This window comes from Tenrec ecaudatus, chromosome 1 (assembly GCF_050624435.1).
Source record: "Tenrec ecaudatus isolate mTenEca1 chromosome 1, mTenEca1.hap1, whole genome shotgun sequence".
Classification (NCBI taxonomy): domain Eukaryota; kingdom Metazoa; phylum Chordata; class Mammalia; order Afrosoricida; family Tenrecidae; genus Tenrec; species Tenrec ecaudatus.
Genome location: NC_134530.1, coordinates 130,727,254 through 130,750,314, shown reverse-complemented (window position 1 = coordinate 130,750,314; position 23,061 = coordinate 130,727,254). Strand labels below are relative to the sequence as shown.

The following is a 23,061-nucleotide window of genomic DNA, read 5'->3' as shown; positions in this document are numbered from 1 at the left end:
AGATGTCTTCTTATCTGACCAGTACTACTCCATGAATTGTACTGAAGAAATTGTAGTTGCCAATTTATATTTTATTTTAAAGCTTAGTTTAAAAGCAAAACAAACTTGCAAAATGATCATTCCTATCAAATCACATTTGATGTATTTTTAACTATGTTTTCCCCAAATAATTTTGAGGTCTAGTTCCATTTACTTCCATGGTTTAATTAAACGTCTTTGCCACTGATTTTTAAAAAAATCATATCTGTTCTGAGTTCAGTGTCTTGGACAACAGACTCAGACATACAACCCCCAGCTATTTTTTTCCTTCACAAACACCACAAAACTGATGCTGCTCTTCTTTCTGAGTTACAGGTCTTAGGGTTGGCTTCATTCAGAAACTACAGACTGCATTCAGTTTCCTAGTGGTTATGTTTTGCGGATATTTAAATAAATACCTTGCCATCTTTCCATCTCTATGGTTTTAATGACTCCCTTCCTGTTCTGTATGAAATGATTTTCAATAAATCACATAATATAAATAAGCATTTGTTTTCTATTCTTAGAAAGGAAAATAGACAAGAAGTAACTTCAGTGTTAGAGTTATTCTCTGCATTGTCACTATGGAACCTTTTGAACACAAATAAAACTCACAGACCCATCAAAATAAACTCACTGTCACCCAGTTGATCCACACGGTCCTGCCAAATGACAGAAGTGAGGTCATTCATTGCACATCCTGAACTACCCTTGTGTCCACTCCAAATCAGCATTTCAAACATCCATGTAGTATTACAGGGGTGAAGACATACTTCTTGCAAGGAGTTAAAGTGAGAAATTTCTGTATCTGAAGCAATGTGTACTGAGGGACCTCTGTTAAACTGAAATTTTCCAGGTTACCTTCCATGTATAAACTAGTTTATTAAGGAATGGGTGGTAAAATAATCTATTATGCACATACAAGCTGGAAAACGAAGACAGAAGACTGCATAGAATGGCTGGCTGTAAATCATGGTGCTGGTGAGTGGCGTTGAACATCCCACGGGCTGCCAGAAGAATGAACAGAACGGTGTCAGAAGAACTGCAGTCAGAAGAGATCAGTCCATGGATCAGGATATCAGACTTGGTAAAGCAGAGCATCGAGGAGAAAGGAAGGCCCTGCATGAGGTGACCACAGTAGCTACAAGAATGGACTCAAACAGTTCCAACTGCGAGGGCAGTCTAAGACAAGGCATTGTTTCAGTCTATTGTATAGAGTGCCTACTAGAGCCATCACACCTAACAACAATAGCAGTAACATGTAGATTATTTCAGTCTTCCATACACCGCATATACTCGAGTATAAGCCAAGCTTCTCAGCACATTTCTAATGCAGTTTTTGTGGTAAAGTTAGGTGCCTTGACGAATATTCAGGTCAGCTTATACTCAACTATATATGGTATGTTCATCTCTATATTACTTTTAAATAACTGTAGCATATTGCATACACTACATGTTATTAAGTTGCTTACTTTACTGAACCTAATAGTGTTGTTGCTTTTGACCAATTTTCTATTCATTATTGGCTTTACATTGTTTATATTTATGTTCACACCAGTTTCTGTTACAGCTTTTGTTCTTGTAAATTGCCACCACATTGTCTCTGACTTGTGGTGAATATATGTATAATAAAATGAAACATTGCACTATAATTTGTTACCATGCAATGAAAATTTTGGATATCATTGGGTCTATATTCTGTGATATGCAAAATATCCATAGAATAGCTACTATCCTTGTAATACAGATCAATAAAGTCACATTGCACTTTTTTAAGACAGGCCTTTTGGGGTGGTTTTGTTTTGGTTTTTGTTCATTTTTTTTCCTTAAATGCTTCTTGTATCTTTTTGGTTTTAGTGCTTCTGAAATCCCTCAGTTCCGGCTGCCATACGATGTTGTGCATTTTGAGATTGAGCTTATGAAGGACCTCGGTGTGAAGGTAAACGTTGCTCAGAAAGAAAAGCATAAACTCTACACTAAAGATTAACAGCAAAATGTCATGCATTTTAAGAAAGAACAATTAAAACCTACACCAGGCTGAGGCCGAAAGATGCTCCCCCTTGCTTAGGGCATTTGTCTGTCTACTGTCTGAATGCCACTAGCCTGGAAAAGGGCAATCAATAGTTCTCATCTGGCACGCCTGCATGTGATTAATTGTCTGTAAGAAACAAATTCCTAAATTGCTTTAGGGGTTCAGTGCAGCTAATAGAAAGATTTGCTTTCTGTAATCACATATTTCCCCCATGCAAGTTGTGTGCACTCTGAAATATTCACATTTCACAATTTAGAGTGTGATTTCTTACAGAGGTTTATTTTTGCATATTATAAACAACATATTGGGAATGATAATGTGATAATCCTTTTGCTGCATAAGAAACCAAAACAACAACAAAAACCAGTTCTGGATTATTCAGGGTGTTGTGAACTACAAGATATATTCTTCTTTTAAAGCTAGCTGAAAAGTTAATGCATTGCATTTTTAATATCTAACTTTTGGTGCTGCTATTCTTTTTACTAGAACACTGTGCTATTTTTCTTTGAAAAAAGCTCATTTCTCATAGAGATAGGGTCACCCGATTGCATGTATCTGAGCCACAGACAACTCTGACTTGCTCTTTGAGAGTATGTAAATCCGTCCTCAGTTTGAAACCATTGAGCCAACCCCTCCACTCCCAACACATTCGGAGCCACAGAGCCTGACTTGTTGCAGGGACAGCCTTTAGATCCCTGAAAAGGCTGCAGGGCCTCTCTAGCACTAGCATGAGGCAAAGGAGAACAGTGTGCTCCTCTGACCACTGACCCACGGATAGGATTTAATGACCTCTTTCAGAGTGGCATTCATCCGCAATCTGGGGGCTGCGTGTATAATGCAATAGCTCAGGAAATATTATGATTTATCCAACATATTCTGTAAGTAAAGGTAATTGTTATTTTTGAAAACGAATCAACAAACTACCCCTGCGCTTGTCCAATGAAGATGAAAATTAATCAGTAAAATGAGGGACCCTTATCGCCCCTAATTGACAGTCTGAAATCAAGAATGCGCTATGGGTTGTTCTTGACTTAGAATGCAGTTCCATTCAGATGACTGTCATACATCAGTTCTAAAGTCAGTTGAATGCTTTTTTTTTTTAAATTAGTGTTGCCTTTTTTAGATAAGTATCTGTTTTTGCATCCAATCTGTATTTGTCTTTATGGGTTGGACACATTATATGGAAACTTACAGATGTACTTTAATACATGTATACGTCAAGCATACATCGTGAAACTTCATTCCACTGAAGAAGAATTCGATGACATCGACATTTTGTCAGTTGTAGTGAGTTTCCTTAGTGGAGCATCTGGCTCAGCGCTGGGCATGGGATAACAATACTCTCCAAACATTTAGTGGGAGCTGCTTTTATGGTCATTTGCTTTGTTTTTGTCATATTTCCAGGGTAACATCACACTGTTTCCCAAACCTGTCCAGTGACTGTAGTATAGTCATTGCTGCTGGGCTCGCTCATGGTTTCAAGAAACCAAGCTCTGTTTTAGTTTACAAAAAAAATCTGAGAAGGTTAACAGCAAATGACATGCTGCAATATTGTCTGTCATACATATCATTAACGAGATTTACATAAAATGAAACAAAAAAAACCAGAGGTCATTAGTACAGGTCCTCATGACTCAAATACACCAGGAGTTGGGAACTATTTGTATATTTGTGCTCAGTTTAATGGAAACCCCCAGGATAAAAATACAACATTAGACATAGATCATTTAGGGGAGATTATTTGCTTTACAAAAATACACTCTGAAAATTTATTTAAATGTTATTTACTTTTAATATAAGTTTTAATTTCAATTCCCTCAAATACGTAAATGCTTATTTATTGAGACTTCAGACTAATATATTAGGTGTTACTTCCAATTGAAGATGAATCAGAAGTTAATTTTACAAATTTCTGAATTTATCATGTCAATAATTTCAACTGCATTGCATTTTCACAGCAATAGATGTATTGCATAAATTAAGACATGCTCATAATTCTTCTTTAAAACGCCTTCAAGATATAGTAGCAGTCTGTGCAGAGTGCCATATGATGTGTATTTTTGTTAAATTCACATTATATTCTTATTTTATATGCTTATAACTTCTTTCTGCAAAATAAATTAATACTCCTTGACATGGCATGTTTAAAAGGAAAAAGCTACAGCATCTTTGTGAAACATACATATATTTGCTTATATATGCCCCTCTCTGTGTTGACGGTCTAGCATGATCTAATTTATCTTCCTATCTTTCTGGTTTAATGTTTTTTTTCTTTTTGATTATTAGCAGTTTAAGTTACTTCAGTTTAATTTTGCCATGGAGTATGTAAAGAACTTTTCTCACACCCGTTTTTCAAAGATGAAAGTGTTCAACACTGAAACTCCAAGTCCATTTTAATTTTACTTTTCCATCTCTTGCTCTCTTTTTAAAACCACCTAAGCCATTACTTAGGTTTGAGATATAAAGCATAGGGAGGGATTGAAAATACTTAGTTTTTGTTTATAAGAAGCATACTATCTATAGATTACATTCCCAACTCAAGACATGACAACAATATCCTATTAAACTCTCCATTTTAAAAATGTTTCAAACCCTTCTTTTAACCCCCATCATGCCCCATTTTGTTGTCTAGTAAGTTCTAATACAAACATTTTGTGGTTTAAAAAATGAATAGAAAAGAACTATTTAATTTTTCAACAGTCCTATTCTGAAACGACTTTGTAAATTCCCTTCAACCTGGCCCCAGATTAGCAATTCGGTGCATCCGAGCATCCTTGTGATCCATGCGATTGTCATTGACTGACTCCTTTTGGAAGTAGCTCTCCTCAGGTCTTTCTTCTTAAACTGCTCAATATCATAGAAATAGGGAAATTCCTACTAATTAATCGTTACATTTTAAACATAAATTTCATTAATATGTTGAATTTCTGTGCAGTATCTATTTTTGCCATGGTTTATTGAATCTGTACATGTAAAACTAGTTTTTAAAATTTTCCTTAAAATCCCTATTTCATATTCACTTTTTTATGAAATGAGAATTAAGACTGGAAGTTTAGTAGGGATTAAGTAAACTGTGCAGTTTCTGGCTACCCTTGCAGAATGTCATATCTACTAAAAGTCTAGCTTTATTTTTCTTTATATTATTATTTGCCTGTTTTTGTGCCATTGTAAGGGATTCTAGTGGTGTAATGGTTATGCATAGGGCTGCTACCTGCAAGGTCCACAGTTCAAAACCACTACCGGATCCTCTAGAGAAAGACAAGGCTTCTACTCCCTAAACTAGGGTTTACAGTCTGGAAGCTCACAGGGGCACTGTCCTACAGATTCGCTGTGAGTCATCACCGAGTTGATAACAGTAGTTTGGTTTTTGAGTTTTTATGATATTTTGATGATAGCAGTCTAGTTTGCAAAAATAGACAATTATTTTATTGTTAGGATAGTATGAGAATAATATTTTGTACTGAATTAAAATATTTTATTCCTTTTATCTGAAAGCACTTTCCTTCTTTTGCCATGGCTATTGGCCTTGACTTTATTTTTGCAACAGTTTGACCAGTATCTTCTATAAAAATCTCTCATTTTACTGATTCTTTAAAAATTATTATTCTATGTAAGAATGACTGGGGGAGGGCCATATCCGACCTCCTATGACTTCACAAAGTGGACAAAATATCAAACTCAACATCAGTGTTTGAGGCAGAAGTCACACATGCCTCCATCCTTCAACACACTTTCCCAGTTCTGACAGCACAGTTAGATCCCCTCATTCCAGGTCCCTGCTACTGAGCCGACTCATCATATACCAGTGGGACGGTCTTTTGTACGTCTCACTGGTTTGTTAATTTGTGGAAATCACCACACAGAACTCAGATGATGCTCGGGATTGTGGGATTCATTAGGGAAGATAACAGGTTATACTTTAGATCAGAAATGCTTATGGTAAAATTCTTCCAATCAAATTACTCACTTCCCAGCTGTACCCACAAACTCACCTCCCTCTGGTCCTTAGTTTCTCACAATCTTGGCTTCTGCCTTGCTCAGGCAAAGCTACAAAGCTCGTTTAGCCTGTTGATGAATGCCTGAAGGGTATTCTACTCAACATAGACCATCCTCCTCCAATTGAGGGCCTGGAGATAACTCATTACCAAACAAGTTTCTTTATAGAGAACAGCAGTACACGGATTTACTCACCACATGGCTGGAAAACCGAGACTGTACTGTCTAATTCTCTGGCTTGTGGTTCCACGGCTGTCACTGCTCTGCTGCTCCCTGGACCACACCTCTGCCCCCTGATTGGAGGAGGTGGAGGGTAAGGACCAGAGATCCTAAGTACACACTCCACTGGTTCTTCTCTGGTGGTAGTCAGATCCCTCACTCTGGTTTCCTCTTCTAAAATAGCTCATTTTGTACCCATCAAGACAGCAAAATTGACCAATTTTCACTTTAGACTTCTAAATTTTCATAATCACAGTTAACCACCCTGTTATTAGTCATTCATAACAGCATCATATAATCTTATCAGTATGTGCCCACCTCCTCTTATGCAGACCCATCAGGAAAAGAGGAAATACACCCAATCTGCATAGTCTCACTGACTCCTTGGTGTGACCTGAAAGAGCCTTCTAATGTAAACCACTGCAACCCACCCGCTATCTAAATAGGTTATCTTTTGTACAAAACCATTTCACCTGTTCCTGTGCTTAGGTTTATGTTTTAAAATATATTTATTCTGTTTCTTTTTCTTGCTTAATGATACTAGATAGTAATTTCTCTAGTTAGTTTATTGTTTAAAGAACCATCTCTCAGAACTTTGTGGGTTTTTTCTTGGTTGCTTTTTTTTCAATCATTTTATTAGGGGCTCATAAAACTCTTATCACAATCTATATATATACATCCATGTATCAAGCACATTTGTATACTTGTTACATCATCATTCTCAAAACATTTGCTTTCTACTTGAGCCCTTGGTATCAGCTCCTCTTTTTTAAAAATCATTTTATAAAGGCGCATACAACTCCTATCACAATCTATACATACATCAATTATGTAAAGCACATTTGTATATTCATTGCCCTCTTCATTCTCAAAACATTTGCTCTCCACCCAAACCCCTGGCATCAGGTCCTCATTTTTCCCCTCCCTCCCCACTCCCCCCTCCCTCCCCATACCCCCCTCCCTAATGAATCCTTGATAATTTATAAATTATTATTTTGTCATATCTTGCTCTGTCCCACATCTCCCTTCCCCCACTTTTCTGTTGCATGTCCCCCAGGGAGGAGGGCACATGTAGATCCTTGAAATAGGTTCCCCCTTTCCAACCCACCCTCCCTATACCCTCCTAGATCGCCACTCACATCATCCACCCTGGCTTCCCTGTGCTTCCAGTTCCCATCTGTATCAGTGTACATCCTCTGGTCTAGTCAGACTTGCACAGTAGGATTCGGATCATGACAGTGAGAGGGGGCGGGGGGAGGAAGCATTTAGCAACTAAAGGAAAGTTGTATTTTTCATCATTGCTATGTCGCACCCTAACTATCTCGTTTCCTCCCCAAGACCCTTCTGTAAGGGGATGTCCAATGGCCTACCTTTGTGTTTTAATACATTAATTTTAACTTAATCGTTATTAAATATTACCTCATGTTATTTTTACATTTATTTGTGATTCTTTTTGAAGCTCTTGAATTGCCTCACACATATGAATATTTTGAATTGAATAATAAAAGTATTTAAGATGACTAATTCTGCTGAGGAAACCATATTCAGATCTGTGCATTTTGACTATTATTGCTATTTTTCTTGAAAATGTGCAGCTTTGTTTTTCCATGTTGGAGGACTGGTGGTGCTGTGGTTAAAGCACTTGCTGCTAACTTAAAAGCTGACAGTTTGAGCCCCCCAGTTACTACCCAAAAGAAAGCTCTACCTGTCACTGCAGGCAGATGGAGGGCCTTGGAAACCCTGTTCTATGGGGGCCACTGAATCTGAAGCAAACGAACAGCATCAAGTTTTAGTCCCCCACCCACCTTTTAAACCAGTTACTTCTATCTTTACGTGTTCTACTTCATTTTTAGCAACTTCCAGTTTTCCTCGATCCGTGTTTTGTACATTCTAGCTTGTTCTAATTATTCATGGACTTTCTTCCTCCCTCATCTCGAGCGGCGCCTCGCCATCACATGAAGATCTCTAAGGCTTTGCTTGGCCCGTGTCATTAAAGCTCACTCTGAGGAGGCAGCCTTCCCCAGTCACCTTTTGAGGACCCTTCCATCCTGCAGGGTTCACCCTCTGACAGTGTTTCACAATGTTTCCAGCGGCTGGGCTCTCAGAAGTGAGCAGCCTGCTTCTTCTTCACGGTGTGTACATAACCTAGAGGCTCTTCTGATACCTGTCCACCACGGGTGACGGCATTATGACACATTACAGGAGAGGCGCGGTAATCTCATCCAGGTCCCTTTAAGAAACAGAAGTCTAGGGGATAGAGATAGAGAACCATTTGAGGTGCGAGATAATACATTTGTAATAAAATTCAAATGGACATTTTTCTGAATCATCAAAGCTTTGAAACAAATGAAGGCAATCCTGCTCCCCACAAAGCTCAGGTGTTTAATAAAGGTCAGGAAGCCCTCCAGGATGAGCCCAAGGCAGAGAGATCATGTCAGAAAGTTACGGAATCCCTTCTGTAGCATTCCAAAGAGGTCATCTTGATCGGTGTTTCTAGGACACAAGATGACTGCGGGGTTTATTATGAAGAAGTTTTAAGACAACTAAAAACCGCATTGTGAGACAGTTATACCAAGAATTAATTTTTCCAACATGCCAATGGACCTTCTCATTCTTCTGGGCTCACAAGGGCTGGCCCATAGTAATTTGGGGGGAAACATTGCTCTATCTAGCCAACAGCCCTGATCTTGCTTCTTCATGCTGTTTTTGGCTGTTTTTGTTCCCCAAACTTGAAGAACATTTAAAGAGAAATCCACTTCAGACCTTGAGGGTGGGTGACACACTGCCTGCTCGAGGTAGTGGCGATGGAAGAGAAATGATCTGAGGGAGGGCAGGAGAAATGCAAACTCTCTCTTTAGAAGTGAATAGATGCGTCATTGGCTGGTATGTCAAGAAACAGTGTCTTCCCGGTTTGATATCTTTCTTCATCCTTTTATATTTGCCTTCATTCCAGTTAGTTCAGTGGATCAGCTCTAGGTGGTATGAGAAAGTTGACGTGGTTGTGAATGATCTTACCGAATGGATGTGAATCCTCATACTCCTTTCATGTTTCGACTTGGGCACACGGTCAACTGTTCTGAATAGACAAGCTTTCAATATTGATGGATTTCTCTTTTATGGGCCCATATTGATAGCAACTGCTTCTTCTTGCAAATATTCTCCATAGTTGGATGGAAATGATTTTCTGATATCTCCTGAGACCAGTTCCCATCACGTTGATTCTGACTCAACGTGACACTAGGTGTGTTAGAACAGAATGACATCCTCCAGGCTATTTATGGCTGAATTTTCAGGAAGTAGATGGTCAGGGTTGTCTTCGGATAGACTCAAATTTCCAAACATTTGGTCAGCAGGTAAATGTGTTAGCTATTTGCTTTGCTCAGGGTATGGTTGAGCACATATTGAGCCAGCAATGAAATCTCATGCATCATTGTATTTTTTACATGCTGGGAATAATATTTTACCATATTAAAGTAGCTATTGAAGTTTGTTAACTTAAATTTAATTACACTGGCTTTGCTCCCACTGCTTTATTAAAAAGAAAAATGCATTTAATTCTTAAATAAGCACGTGAGTGTTATATACATTAGAGAAGTTGATATAGGTATGACCATTAATTAAATGTGAAAAATTACCTCATATGCACACATAGAGACATAGAAACACACACCTCCACAGTGAGAAAGTTAGCTCTCATTGGGTTTCCCTTCTTTTGATGTTAAATACATTAAAATTTAAATGAACAAAATGTTGAAATATGTTATTCAAAATATTATTGCTTACAGATAATTTGTGGTAAAAGCCTTTCAGCGAATGAAATGACCCTTCGCACTTTGAAAGAAGAAGGTTACAAAGCTGCTTTCATTGGCATTGGTGAGTAGCTTCCTTTGAAATATTTTTAACTTTATTAAAACTTTTAAAATTTCATAATAATACTGAGAAGAATGACTGTTTCCAGCATTGTCACGCTGGACTTTGTATCTGTTTAGGATAAATCGACAGATCTAGGTGGCAAAACTCAGAATGGAATTTCTGATTTACAACCGGTTGTGTGGCCCCTTCAGCACGATACAGCTAGGCAAAGCTTCTATGATGGATAGACGTCGGCAACACGGACCTTTACCCCTATCTTCTTATCATTATCAACAGTGGTTATTATGTAGAAAGCAAAAATGTTTTAAATCTTACAAAGAAACATGTGCCCTGGTCTCAGAGATGTCCAGCTGCTGCTATAGCTTTCTCATTATTATATAAAAATTGGATTAAATTTTTAATAAAGGACAGAGTTGGCTATTTATCCTTTTAATCTAATTTAACATTTTAAATTTCATTAAGGTTTCTCACATTTGGCTGAATTTCAAAGACAATCATATTTCTAAAAGCCACAGAGACAGCAGGGATAAGGTAGTTTCTTTTGTTTTGTTTTTTTTTACATATTTTGCCTACATACCTTAAAGGAGATTGAATTCTCTAAAATTTTATTTTCAATTATTTTTACTGGGGTCAGAGAGAGGAAAAAAAACAAAAATAAACTTTTTGTCTCAAGAATTTGTATTCATGCTTTCATATGATTCAATTTTTGAGAATCACATGTAATCTAAATATGTTCAAGTGTTAGTGATTTTACTGGAACCCATTCTTCTGTGTTCTAGTTTGCCTCTATTCCATTCATACTCTTGGAAATGAATATATAAGCAGTTAAGCAATGTCGAGATGAAGCCTGTTCCTTTTCTAAGTTCACTGTTTACATTTATTTCAGGCTCTCCCATTCATTGCTTTTTTTCTTGTGAAATCATCCGTAGTGCTTCTGTGTCGACTATGTTTTTCTTCAATAAGAATATCATGTGTTCTCTTATTAGATAATTTCTCCCAAGTCTAAGATCATCTCTATCATTCTTTATATAGCAATGACACCTTATGGACAAAAGAATACTTTTTAGCATTTTGATTTCTATATTCAACTTCCTCTCAAAACTTGGAAATGTCATTGTCACTAGTGGTTCTCTATATTACTTTCCTTGAATTACAGTAATCATGGGATATACAGAGAAGAGGTTTGATATTTTCCTGCAATTCCATTTTCAGAGTCCCTGACTTTTGTGTAACTTTCCAGCATTACATTTCCCTGAGAATTTAACCACAAGGAAAGGACTATCTAGCAATTATGTCTTACTAATGCCAGTAATGTTAGTCAGTAAATTCTTGTGCATCTCAGCAGTCACATGATCAGAAGTACTTTGTCAATAATAAGTAGAAAAACTGTACTCAGTGAACTGGGTCTGAATTAGTGATGTTATCAAATACCTCTCCCTACAGCAGTTGTATCAAAAGATACAATGGTTTCCTTTGATGGAGTAACACACAAGGTGTGTTAGTCCAGGTTGGCTAGATAAGCAAATCTGGAGACACTCATATATGTGTCAGAGGGAGATTTATATCAAGAAGTAATTATATATTGGGAAAACATCCCAGCCTAGTCTAGTTCAAGTTCATAAGTTCGATACTATCCCATAAATCCCTTTTCAGACTTATGCAGCTACATGCAATGATGCAGAATGCAGGGAGATCACAGGCAGGTGGGTGCAAAGTCTTGTGGATCCAATGCTGATGGAAGCATCACAGGTATTTTCCAGGTCTCAGCATGGCACAGGAGGTTGAAGGCAGAAAGAGAGAGTAGCCTGCCTCCAGAGAGCCATTTATATTGGTGGCACCTCCAAATAAGGCCATCAACGTACAACTTCATTGACCGGCCAAACTCCACTATATCTTCTTACAGGTGCCATGTTGACACCAAAACCTAACTATCATGTAGGGCTTCAAAGAAGTTCATTGAAAAGGTAACGCATACCTTTATATGTTTATGAACTTGCCTACAAAGAGTTCCACTACTAAAGAGATGGAGGCCGAAGAAATAAGCAGTGCATTATATATCAGCACCAAATTAATTGTATAAGAAGCAAATGCTACCTCAAATTTTATTAAAAAAATTAAATGGCATATTACTCTTGTTAATGGCTGTAACCTTAAGAGACAGCTTCCATTGCACGTTACAGCAGCAATTTTTGCTTTTTAAAAAATTCATTATTTTATAAAAGGTTCCTTACATACATTATATGATAGCATTACACATGTTCACAATACAATGGTCTCCAATTGACTCTGCACTGAGGTGTGAACACATTTCAAATGTGGGGTCCTTTCATATTTATGTGGCTGTGCATTTTCATGCTGAGAAGTGAATCTTTTGACATTTTGGTGTAGTGATGTGCAGAATACAGTTATGTTCCATTTCAGTATTTTGTATGAAATATATATACAGGAAAGTTTCCTCTTGTCAAAATAAATATATAAATAAAGGCTTCAGTCTGTCGAAGACAAGTAGCCTTAGCCTCCAGGAAATGTTTATTTTACACTCTTGATTAGTGATTTGGGACGATATGACCTTTCTGTTGCCATATAACTGTCTATTATTTGGGCAGCTTCACATTCTTACATGCTTTTTGTTCATTAACCATGAGTCTATATTGAAATTAATCTTCTCTCACTTATCTATCCCTTTCCCACTCTGTTTGAAGGTATAAATGTTAGTAAAAATAACCTGTATTATTTGGTACAAAATTGGCTGCTTTAACAAAAGGAAACAAACAAACAAAGAGAAACATAAACAGGATATATATTTAATTTTTTTAATCACCTGATGGTGTAAGCCTTAGTCAACACCAACTTCCATTCTGAGGGAAGTTGGTTGCCAAGGTGTCCACATTCCGGCTAGCCTAAGCAGAGGAGAAGCAAGAGGTCTTCTTTCTTGTTAAGTTACAGTCTACACGTTTCCCATATCACTTGCTTGTGATCTTAGTGTCTGGCCACGCAGGCATGTGAAAAGCCAATCCAAACACCAAATTCAATGTTCTGGAGCTGAAACCAACTCATAGTAACCCTGTAGGGCAGTGGAACTCCTCTGAGAGTTTACTAGACTGTAGCGCCACAGGAGAAGAAAGCTTCATCTTTGTTCTCTGTAGAGGCTGGTGCTTTCGAACTGCTGACCTTGCAGGCCGCAGCCCAATGTGTAACCACTATGCCACCAGGGTGGTGCTTCTGGAAAATACAGTGAGCATATCCCTGCTAAACTAATTTGGTATAAAGTCTTACAAAAGAAATTATTATCACCCTTCTTTAATTACAGAGGGAAGGGATAAGAGGTGTGGACTGGAGACAAACATATAAATCATAGTTGGTATGTGATCCATGGTTTCCTTATGAAAGACAGCAGAAGTAACGCCCTTAGAAGCAAACAAGACAATTTTACTATTTAATGTTTTCATGATGATTAGCTAGGCTACTTAATCAAAAATTAAACTTTTTGTTTCTTGGAAATATCATAGTTCTAGATCTTCTGTATTTAAAACTGCTCATTCATTCTATGTCTAAAAAATAAAATGCCAATGTTATTTATTAAATATTATTTTAAAGATAATTTAATAAATGCATGGAATTAATATGCCTTTGTATTTCCAAGTGTTTGTGATGTCATTGGTACAAACAACACTTCATTTTAGACTTTTCCCTAACTAAAACCTAGGTGGTGTAGTGGTTATGAATTGGGCTGCTTAATGACAAAGTTAGCAGTTCAAAACCACCATAAGCTTCTCGGGAGACAGAGGTTTTCTAATCCAGTAAAGAGTTACAGTCCTGGAAACTCACAAAGACCTTGTCCTACAGCGTTGGAAGACTCAACAGGGATTCCAGGGTAGTGAGTGAGTGAGAGTGAGTGAGTGTGAATGAGAGTGAGTGAATAAATGCTAATAGTGTCCATTTAGGGAATTATCTCAAGTGTATGTAGAATTGTACATTTAATTCTTTGCTCCCGAGAGGCTTGGTTTCTTGGGAGCAGTCCCATGGTAGTAAAGGGTGGTTAGGTATGCATTTGCATATCTATATGCCTGTGTGAGGAGGCTTAAATAAGTTCACGAAGTAATACAATTGAAAAATAAGGCAGCTCACCCCCACAAACGTTTGAATCCTCCTTCTGTGCAGGTGCGTGTGTTGTTATTCTTTGGGTAATTATATTCTACAGAGAGAGTTCTAGATGACAACATAACTAGACACTTGGTCTTTACTTCAAAGGAGACTATTTCCCTTTCTGATTGCCTGCCACTAGAATGAATGGTTATTTTTTCTATTTGTACAGAGCATTGTAGTGATAAAACACTCAACAAGCATTCAAGGAATGGAACAACTATCAATACATCATGATATGACTGACAAAATTGTATTTTTCTAACAAGGTTCTTTCCCAACTAAACTTAAGAAGAAATAATAATAAAACCTTTTTATTACAATCACAGTAGACATGGAACATGTACTGCAGGAAGGTAGTATCAACAGGAAGAATTGCTGTTTCAAGAGAGTAGGTTTTGCTGGTTGCTACCCCCAAGGTTGTCTCTTGAATTCGTTTCTCACTATTTCGACTCCCTATCACACTACTACTACTGGAGCCTCTTAACCAGTCTGCTTGGCCACCATTATCCCCACAGTGGACGACAAAGTAATTCTTTCATAATTGGTCTGATTGTGTCATTCCTTGCTCAAATCTCTTTTACTTTTAAGACAGCTGTTCTTAACCTGTGGGTCGTGACCTCTTTGGGGTAAAATTACCACTTCACAGGGATCACCTGATTCATAACAGTAGGAAAATTACAGTTGTAAAGTAGCAACAAAAGTCTTTTGGTGGGGTGGTTCACCACAACATGAGGAATTATATTACAGGGTTGCAGCATGAGGCATATTGAGAACCACTGCTTTCAGATAAAGTAAAACATAAAAAAAAAAAGAAAAAAAGAGGGAAAAAAAAGAAAAGAAAATGATTAGGGCAAAGAATGTACAGATGTGCTTTATACAATTGATCTACGTATATGTATGGATTGTGATAAGAGTTGTATGAGCCCCTAATAAAACGTTTAAAAAAATAATTACAAAGTTCTTCATGACCTGATAATACCCTAGGTCATCAGACATGTTGCCCTTGAAATTGTCTGATAGTCTTTTTAAATTGTTTTCAGTTTTACTCTTCTCTGGGTTCTTGGACATGACGCCCCTAACCTTCTTAAGAATATTCTTAAGAGTGTATTTCTTTTTGCTTTGATTATTTTGTTTTAACTTTCTGCAGCTATTTATACTTGGAATTATCCATTATGCACCTTTGTTCATTTGTCTCAATAAGCAAAACCTCATCTCAATCTGCTCCATCATGTTCTTTTTTCCTTTCTGGATGGACAGACCACTTTCGTATGTCATCATAGCCATTTCCCTATAACGGAAAGACCATTGAAGCTAAAATCTTGGAAGCTGAAGATTTTGTCTTATTCATCATTAGATCTTTGGTGTTTGATAAAATACCTAGCATATAGCTAAAGCTCTATAAATATTTTATATTGTAGCTTATTTTAATGCCATAGTTCATTATTTTATGAAATAATGTTATAGGATGTTAAAACATATAAGTATTTTGGGGTGTTGTAATAGTGACCAAACCTAGGAGAAATATATTTTAATTATTTAAAGTTAGTCTTGCATGATTCACAAAATTAAAAAATAGTATAATGCTGGTGATTGTGGTTTTTATATCAGTAGTCATAGCTACTAATAGCAAAAGTATTATTTGATTAATTTTCAATATCATCTGTCTCATTTATTGTAAAAAGATCTTTATGTAGATATTAGTAAATCTTTTATAGATAAGGAAATAAGATCAAGAGAGATTACAGTCAGTCGTGCCAGCCAAATCACAGAACATGAGTTTCATTGAGAATATAGGAGAAAAAAAAGAGAATATAGGAGAAACCTAACAATTGTAATTATCCATATTTCAATCAACATTAAAGACTGGCAGACACAACTAGTGAAAGCCAATTTGTGGGATGATAATACCTTCCTCTATTTGGTATTCACTTAAGATTTGTAAACATGATGACTTTGTTAGTTAGTTTTTATATTTAGCCAAATGCATATATGTGTGTGGGGTATTTATATATATATCTATATGTCACCAATTGTTTATTTCAGTTACCATCAGGAAACAAAAGGATATTTTTGTAAAGATTTCAAAATATTATAACAGCTTAAGAAGAGATAAATACAATTAACAAAATCTATTGAGGGAATGTGGTATTAAATTTGCTACAGCATGGCCTTTATTTAAGTCTCCTGTGCCTTCTTACAGCCAGAATTCTCCAGTGTTAAAGTTATTCTTAATTAGCTCCTTAATCAGAATTTCTATGTTGTACACATTTATATATACATTTCTATTTATTTAGGAGAAAATTCAATAAGATTTTCATCCTCTTTACTATTGTCCCCAGATGAAGTTGTTTAGTCAATATTCTAAACAGATTATTTTAAAATAATGAATCTGATTTAATTGTAAGCAAGATGAAAGTCAAGAATTTTTTGCCAATCCACTTTTTCTGACTTTTATTTGTAACATTGTTTAATCTAGTGTCACTTGTAAGTGCTCAGGTGTAATTGTGAGATGGCTCCCAGAATTTGGAAATGATGGAAATAGAATTCCAGCTGAGAGTTCATTAATTCATCATTTAATGAGTTCACACAAATCCCCTAGAAGGAGCCACAATAGATGTAGGGAAATCTTTCTTTGAGCACATTAACATATCTAAAGAAAATACATATTAATCCACAGAGGCAGGTGGTAGGGGCTGGTCACCTTATAAGGACAGAGTGCAAATAATCTTGAGAAAATCTTCATAGTAGCTCTGGAAAGTCACCTTAATCAATGGTCTTAGAATTCCGTGAGTCATATCAAGAAATGTAATTTTACAAAATTTCAACTTTAAAGATGTTAGTCCAAAGGACATAGAGATTAAAGATGTCCCAAATGGTCAACTTTTCTAAGATGTTAGTTATATCAGTAATTGTTTCCAGATGCTAAACACCACTCCTCCTCTTGGGATAGTCCGTCAGCTCATGAAACTTTAAGGAAATGATTCACAGAGCTTTGCATGTTATACCCTCTCAGTTCTGCAGTCCATGCATCTGTCAGGAAGCTGGTGAAATCGAGCTAGAAGATAGACTGCAACTCAAGTTCCAAGATCCAGAGGTCAGGCAGAGTCGAGCCAAATTTGGATCCAGAGCCAAAGTCAATAATTTCTGAAAGTCAAAGCAAGTCTGCTTGCCCCTTAGCAATACTCAACCAAAACATGGAGATCACGAAATCGGAAGGCTTTGAGGGGGATGTGGTTTTGTGCTTTTCAACTGACCATTCCCTTAAGAAAACAAAAGGCATTGGGTTAATTTTGCCATACCCTCAAAGAAGGGGGAACCCAGAATACATCCCATTTTAATATTGTAACAGAGAACTCTCTCCAAAATGGGATTATAACCACTGGCATAGAAACTAGAATTTATAACACATTTCAAAAGGGATTATGGCTACAAGGGCCATAGTAAGTAATTAAATACATCTCAGTTCGATTGTAGAAAGATAGTGGTAACTATGCCAATAAAAGTATCCTTGCTTTCTCGGATGGTTATCTTTGTCACTAAAAATACTTCTGTCTCTCCTAGTAATTGGGTTCTCTAACATAATTAATTCCCTCCTGAGTCTTCTCTCTTAAAATCAAGTCTTCCACATCTCAAATGTTTTCCCTGCGTTTTTGGTTTGGTTTGGTTCTGCTTGTGGTGGCTCTTCCCTGCATTCAGAATAAGTTGAATTTACTTAGTGTGACTTTCAGCAAACTTCAATAGATGCCTGAATTCACCTGTTTAGACATAACACCTGTATAGACCACCAAATAACTGGCCGTTCCTTAGAATGGACCAGCCCTCTCTCTTCCTTTGTTTTACCTGGGTGAATACACATTTTTCATTAAGATCATTTTTATTCTGTTCTTATATTCTAGGGTTAATACTTTCATATGATCTTTATTTTAAACGTCACTAACTTTATGAAACGTTCACACTAATCTAGCTGGGGTCACTGCATACTCTGTGCATATACGACCCAGTGCAACACTGGGCGCCAACATAGCAGCCTTTGTGAAGACGGTCCAGGACTGGACTGCGATTTGTCCCCTTGGGTATACCGCAGGGAGCGGACACAGCGCACTCAGCCCCTGACAGCAACATTTATAACAAGACAGTGGCTGTACCTCATTTCCAGAATGAGTATGACTTTTCTTTTATTATTTTTAGTTGTTGCCCCTGTGTATTTCTTGCCTCCCACTCCCCTAAATATTATATTAAGGTTTTAGGAGATTATGAGTTACATTTCCTTTTTTGAAATCAAATCATTGAAAGAAGAATAAATTAAAGAGGAACAAATAAATAACGGACTATAATAAGGTCTTAAGTATTTTTATAACTTATCTTGATCTTTGTAGCCCTTTCCAAGTATTATCCTCTGTTTCCTTTTTGAAAAACATGAAGGTATTTCACATTGGAAATGGTATAGTTAAGAGCTTTTTTAGATGTTTGACCTATCATGATGTTAAGAATATCATCACTGTGCTCATTAGGTATTTTCAATGAGCATAGCTGGTCAATTTTTAAGCCTATTCTTATTTGCTCAAGGTATTAAAAAGTGTTCTATTTAATGAAAGTAATAGAAAAAATTTTTATTAAGTGTTCTCTGCTAATAGAATCCCTTGAATATTGTAAAGGCTCAATACACTAGTTTATGTTCAATATTACACTAACCTCTCCAGCACCCATTGAATTAATAAATATCCATTGACTAATATATCATATGTATATAATCTATATTGCAGTAAAAAGAAAAAAATTCTTTGAGTGGTAGGGTTATTTATATATCCACTTTCTCATGCTCTGTATATTTAAAAATCGTTTATAAGAAGGTATAAAACAAAACAAATTCACTGCCATTGGGTGGATGCTGACTCATGGTGACCCTGTAAGACAGGGTACACGTGTTCCTGTGAGTTCAGAGAATGTAACTGTTCATGGAAGTAGTAAACCCTGCATAAGAAGGTATAAACTATATTAAACTATTGAACATATATTATTTGGATTTAACTGAATAGAAAATCAAGACATTTCTATAAGACAATTGCATGGAATAAACTATAGTTGTAATAGATTTTTATAAATGTAAAGTTATACACATATTTTTCAAATATGATATAAATTTATATTTTGTATTATATACATACATGTATGTTATATTTGCACATATATTAAATCTATATGTATACATAGACGGCCTTTAAAATGGAAAATGGAATTTAAAAGATCAGTGGAAATTTCCCATCAAATTGTTTGAAGGTCTTTCGTGTAAATATACAAAATCTAACAAAATTTATTTTTTTGTTTTTCTTTAATCATTTTCTTGGGAACTCATACAACTCTTATCACAATCCATATATACGTCTATTGTGAAAAGCACCTTTGTACTTTCCTTGGCCTCATCATTCTCAAAACATTTGCTCTCCACCTAAGCCCCTGGCATCAGCTCCTTGTGTGCTTCCCCCTCCCTCCCTGCTCCCCACTCCCTCATGAGCCCTTGATAATTTATAAATTATTATTTTTTTTCATATATGACACTGTCTGACATCTTCACCCACTTTTCTGTTGCCCATCCCCCAGGGAGGAGGTTCTATGTAGATCCCTGTAATCCGTTCCCCCTTTCCACTGCATCCTCCCTCCACCCTCCCAGTATCATCACTCTCACCACTGGTCCTGAAGGGATCATCTTCCCTGGATTCCCTGTGTTTTCAGTTCCTATCTGTACCAGTGTACATCCTCTGCTCTAGCTGGATTTGTAAGGTAGAATTGGGATCATCATAGATGGGGTGGAGGTGGGGGTGGAGGAAGCATTTAGGAACTAGAGGAAAGTCATATGTTTCATGGTTGCTACCCTGCACCCTGACTGGCTCGTTTCCTCCCCGTAACCTTTCTGTAAGGGGATGTCCAGTTGCCTACAGATGGGCTTTGGGTAGCCATTCCACACACCCCTTTATTCACAATGATATGATTTTATGGTAGTTGCCTCAGGTAACAAAAGAAAAATGAAATTAATTCATTTTTGCCATTTTCTTTGTTCAAGAATGTTTTTCTCCTAGTAGTTCCCAAATAGCTTATAGTATCTATAATTCAAGACTATATTGACTACATATGTACAGTATAGCAATGATTTTAATTTACATTTAGTCAGATTATCAGTGAGTAGGTTTTTCATACTATAAACCCCATAGCTCGGCTTATGTCATTCCTTTGAGAACCATTATGATTTTAAATTGGATTTAGAAGAAATTTTTAAGCAAAAAGGAAAGCATTATACACAAGGGAAGAAAATCTGGTGATAGATAATGATGCAAATATAATGAAATAGAAGATATGGGTGCAAGTTGGAGGGAATCTAGATACATTTCTATACATGTTTTGAATGTTTTCCCAGAAATAGTATTTCCAAAGGATGGAAGTGTTAAGCTTTGTAGATTAAATTCTCTTGTTTCTTATTTATATCTGCTGGGATATTTAGCCCTTTTTGCCTGGCAGAATTAGATTAAACCAAATATAAACAAACTAACAAAGCTACCCTTGGCCATCCTGTCGCTCTGACTCCTTGTGGCCCTACAGAAATAGAAAAAGCGTTTCAGAGGCTGCCGTCTCGCTCTCCAGCAGAGCAAGTGGTGGGTGCAGTCGCCTGAACTTCTGTGAGCCGTGGAGTGCTTCACTACTGCGCCATCAGACCTTCACTGGATTAAATTAGGTGACTGATCGTCTTCTTTTCCTTTGACCTTTAAATACCTTCTTTGACATTAAACCATTAAGAATGTAATCTTCTGAAGCAAAACCATCACTTTTGAAGGGCTTCAGTATTTTGTTTAAATTTAAGTAACAAATCTGTTTTAGAAGAAATCCAATTGAAATTTATATCTAATCCAGTTTCCTCCAGATCTTGTCTTTGAACTGTTTAAGGAGCATCCAGCCCAATCATGTTGTTCCAAATTCCCCAAGACTTTACATTTTAGTTCAAATGTATTTAGATGAATAAATAGAAACCATTGGAAAGATTCTAGTTTGGTTATATTGTTCCTTCTCACTTTCTGAAGCTTATATTCACAGTAATATTATTTAAATAAGATTGGAAACAGTATACAGGCAAAGCAAGACTGAAATGGTGATTAATTTACAATGTTAGCTCAAATAACACTAAGTGTATTTATGTGGACATTTATACACAAAAAATTTTAAACAGAGTTTTTATTTATTTATTTTCTTATCTTGAAGAAATGTGTGTGGATGTGTGTTATCATCTCCTGATTAACCATGCAGTGCCACCTGGTGTGCAGATGGAAAGAATATTACACATCAGAAGCTCGGTTCACACCCTCCCCCAACACACAAACTTACACGGCAGAAGTTAGCAGATGTTCATTTTGCTAGTGTTACTGAAATAAATTCTGCCTCCAACTCTTAATTCATCAGTGAAATTTGGAGGACAGAGAATTATATTTTGGCTCATCGAATAACAATTATGCTAATACACCCAATTTTTAGAAAGAAAGGTGTATTTCATTGTAAATTGTCTCTGGATTTTTCACTGTATAATATACACACATATATAAAGTTATATATGCATGTCTATGCACATATCTAAAGTTCTTTTTATTGAGCCTCAATATCTATATTCACTGATACATTTGTCAGTGCTATAAAAACATCTGAAAAAAACATATTTGAAATTTAACTCCTTGTTTCAATATCTACCTTACTAAATAAATATCATTTTCTTTTATTTTTTATCAAGACTGTATCATAGTCATCTACTTTTCTGTTGTTATTCTTTTTAATGGTAACATTGGCTAGTCATATTGTATAGTATTAAGCTACCATATGCTTTGCCCATGCTAGAGAGAATGATTACAGTATAAATACAATAACTTTCAATATATGTATAACTGTAAATGGAGAGAAAATATATTTATATATAACATTTTATGTTTGTTAAGTTAATAAATTAGATAATAAAATGTTACATATAAATGTAATAAATATTATAGTCAAATTTCATATATTATTGGCTAAATGTTTTGCAAAAATAATTGTTAGCATCAATTGGCATTATTGGTATTGCCATTTCATTGATAAGTAAACAGCATTTAAGAGATTTTAAGTTACATTTCCAAGTACTAGAACCCGGCTTTGAATTTTGATCAATGTAAAACCAACTATAGAATTGGCAATTCAAACCCACTATTTTCTCTTTGAGAGAATGTTAAGATTGTCTACTGCCTTAAAAATTGCTGAAGACAAATGTGTGCATAAGCAAATGTGGTGAAGAGAGCTGATGGTGCCTGGCTATCAAAAGAGATAGCATCTGGGGTCTTAAAGGCTTGAAGATAACCAAGTGGCCATCTAGCTCAGAAGCAACAAAGCCCACATGGAAGAAGCCTATCAGCCTATGTGACCACGAGGTGTCGAAGGGATCAAGTATCAGGCATCAATGAAAAAAAAACATACGATTATAAATGAAGGTGAATGCATAGTGGAGACCTAAATCCCATCTGTAGGCAACTGGACACCCTCATATTGAAGGGTCATGGGGAGGAGATGAGCTAGTAAAGGTGAAGGGTAGCAATGATGAAACATACAACTTTCCTCGAGTTCTTAAATGCTTCCTCCCCCCACTATCATGATTCCAATTTTACTTTACAAATCTGCCTAACCAGAGGATGTACATTGGTACATATAGGAACTGGAAACACAGGGAATCCAGGACAGATGACCCCTTCAGGACCAGTGGTGAGAGTGGTGATATC

The 23,061-nt window shown here is 36.4% G+C and overlaps 1 protein-coding gene across 1 annotated transcript in view; it reads left to right on the top strand.

The window, feature by feature from the left end:
• DPYD (dihydropyrimidine dehydrogenase) overlaps positions 1 to 23,061 on the top strand; it is a 1,117,227-nt gene that overhangs the window by 332,548 nt on the left and 761,618 nt on the right. Inside the window, exons 7-8 of the mRNA XM_075558725.1 lie at positions 1,876 to 1,957; positions 10,051 to 10,138. Coding sequence (XP_075414840.1) covers positions 1,876 to 1,957; positions 10,051 to 10,138 — 170 coding nt within the window. The remainder of the gene's footprint in view (positions 1 to 1,875; positions 1,958 to 10,050; positions 10,139 to 23,061) is intronic.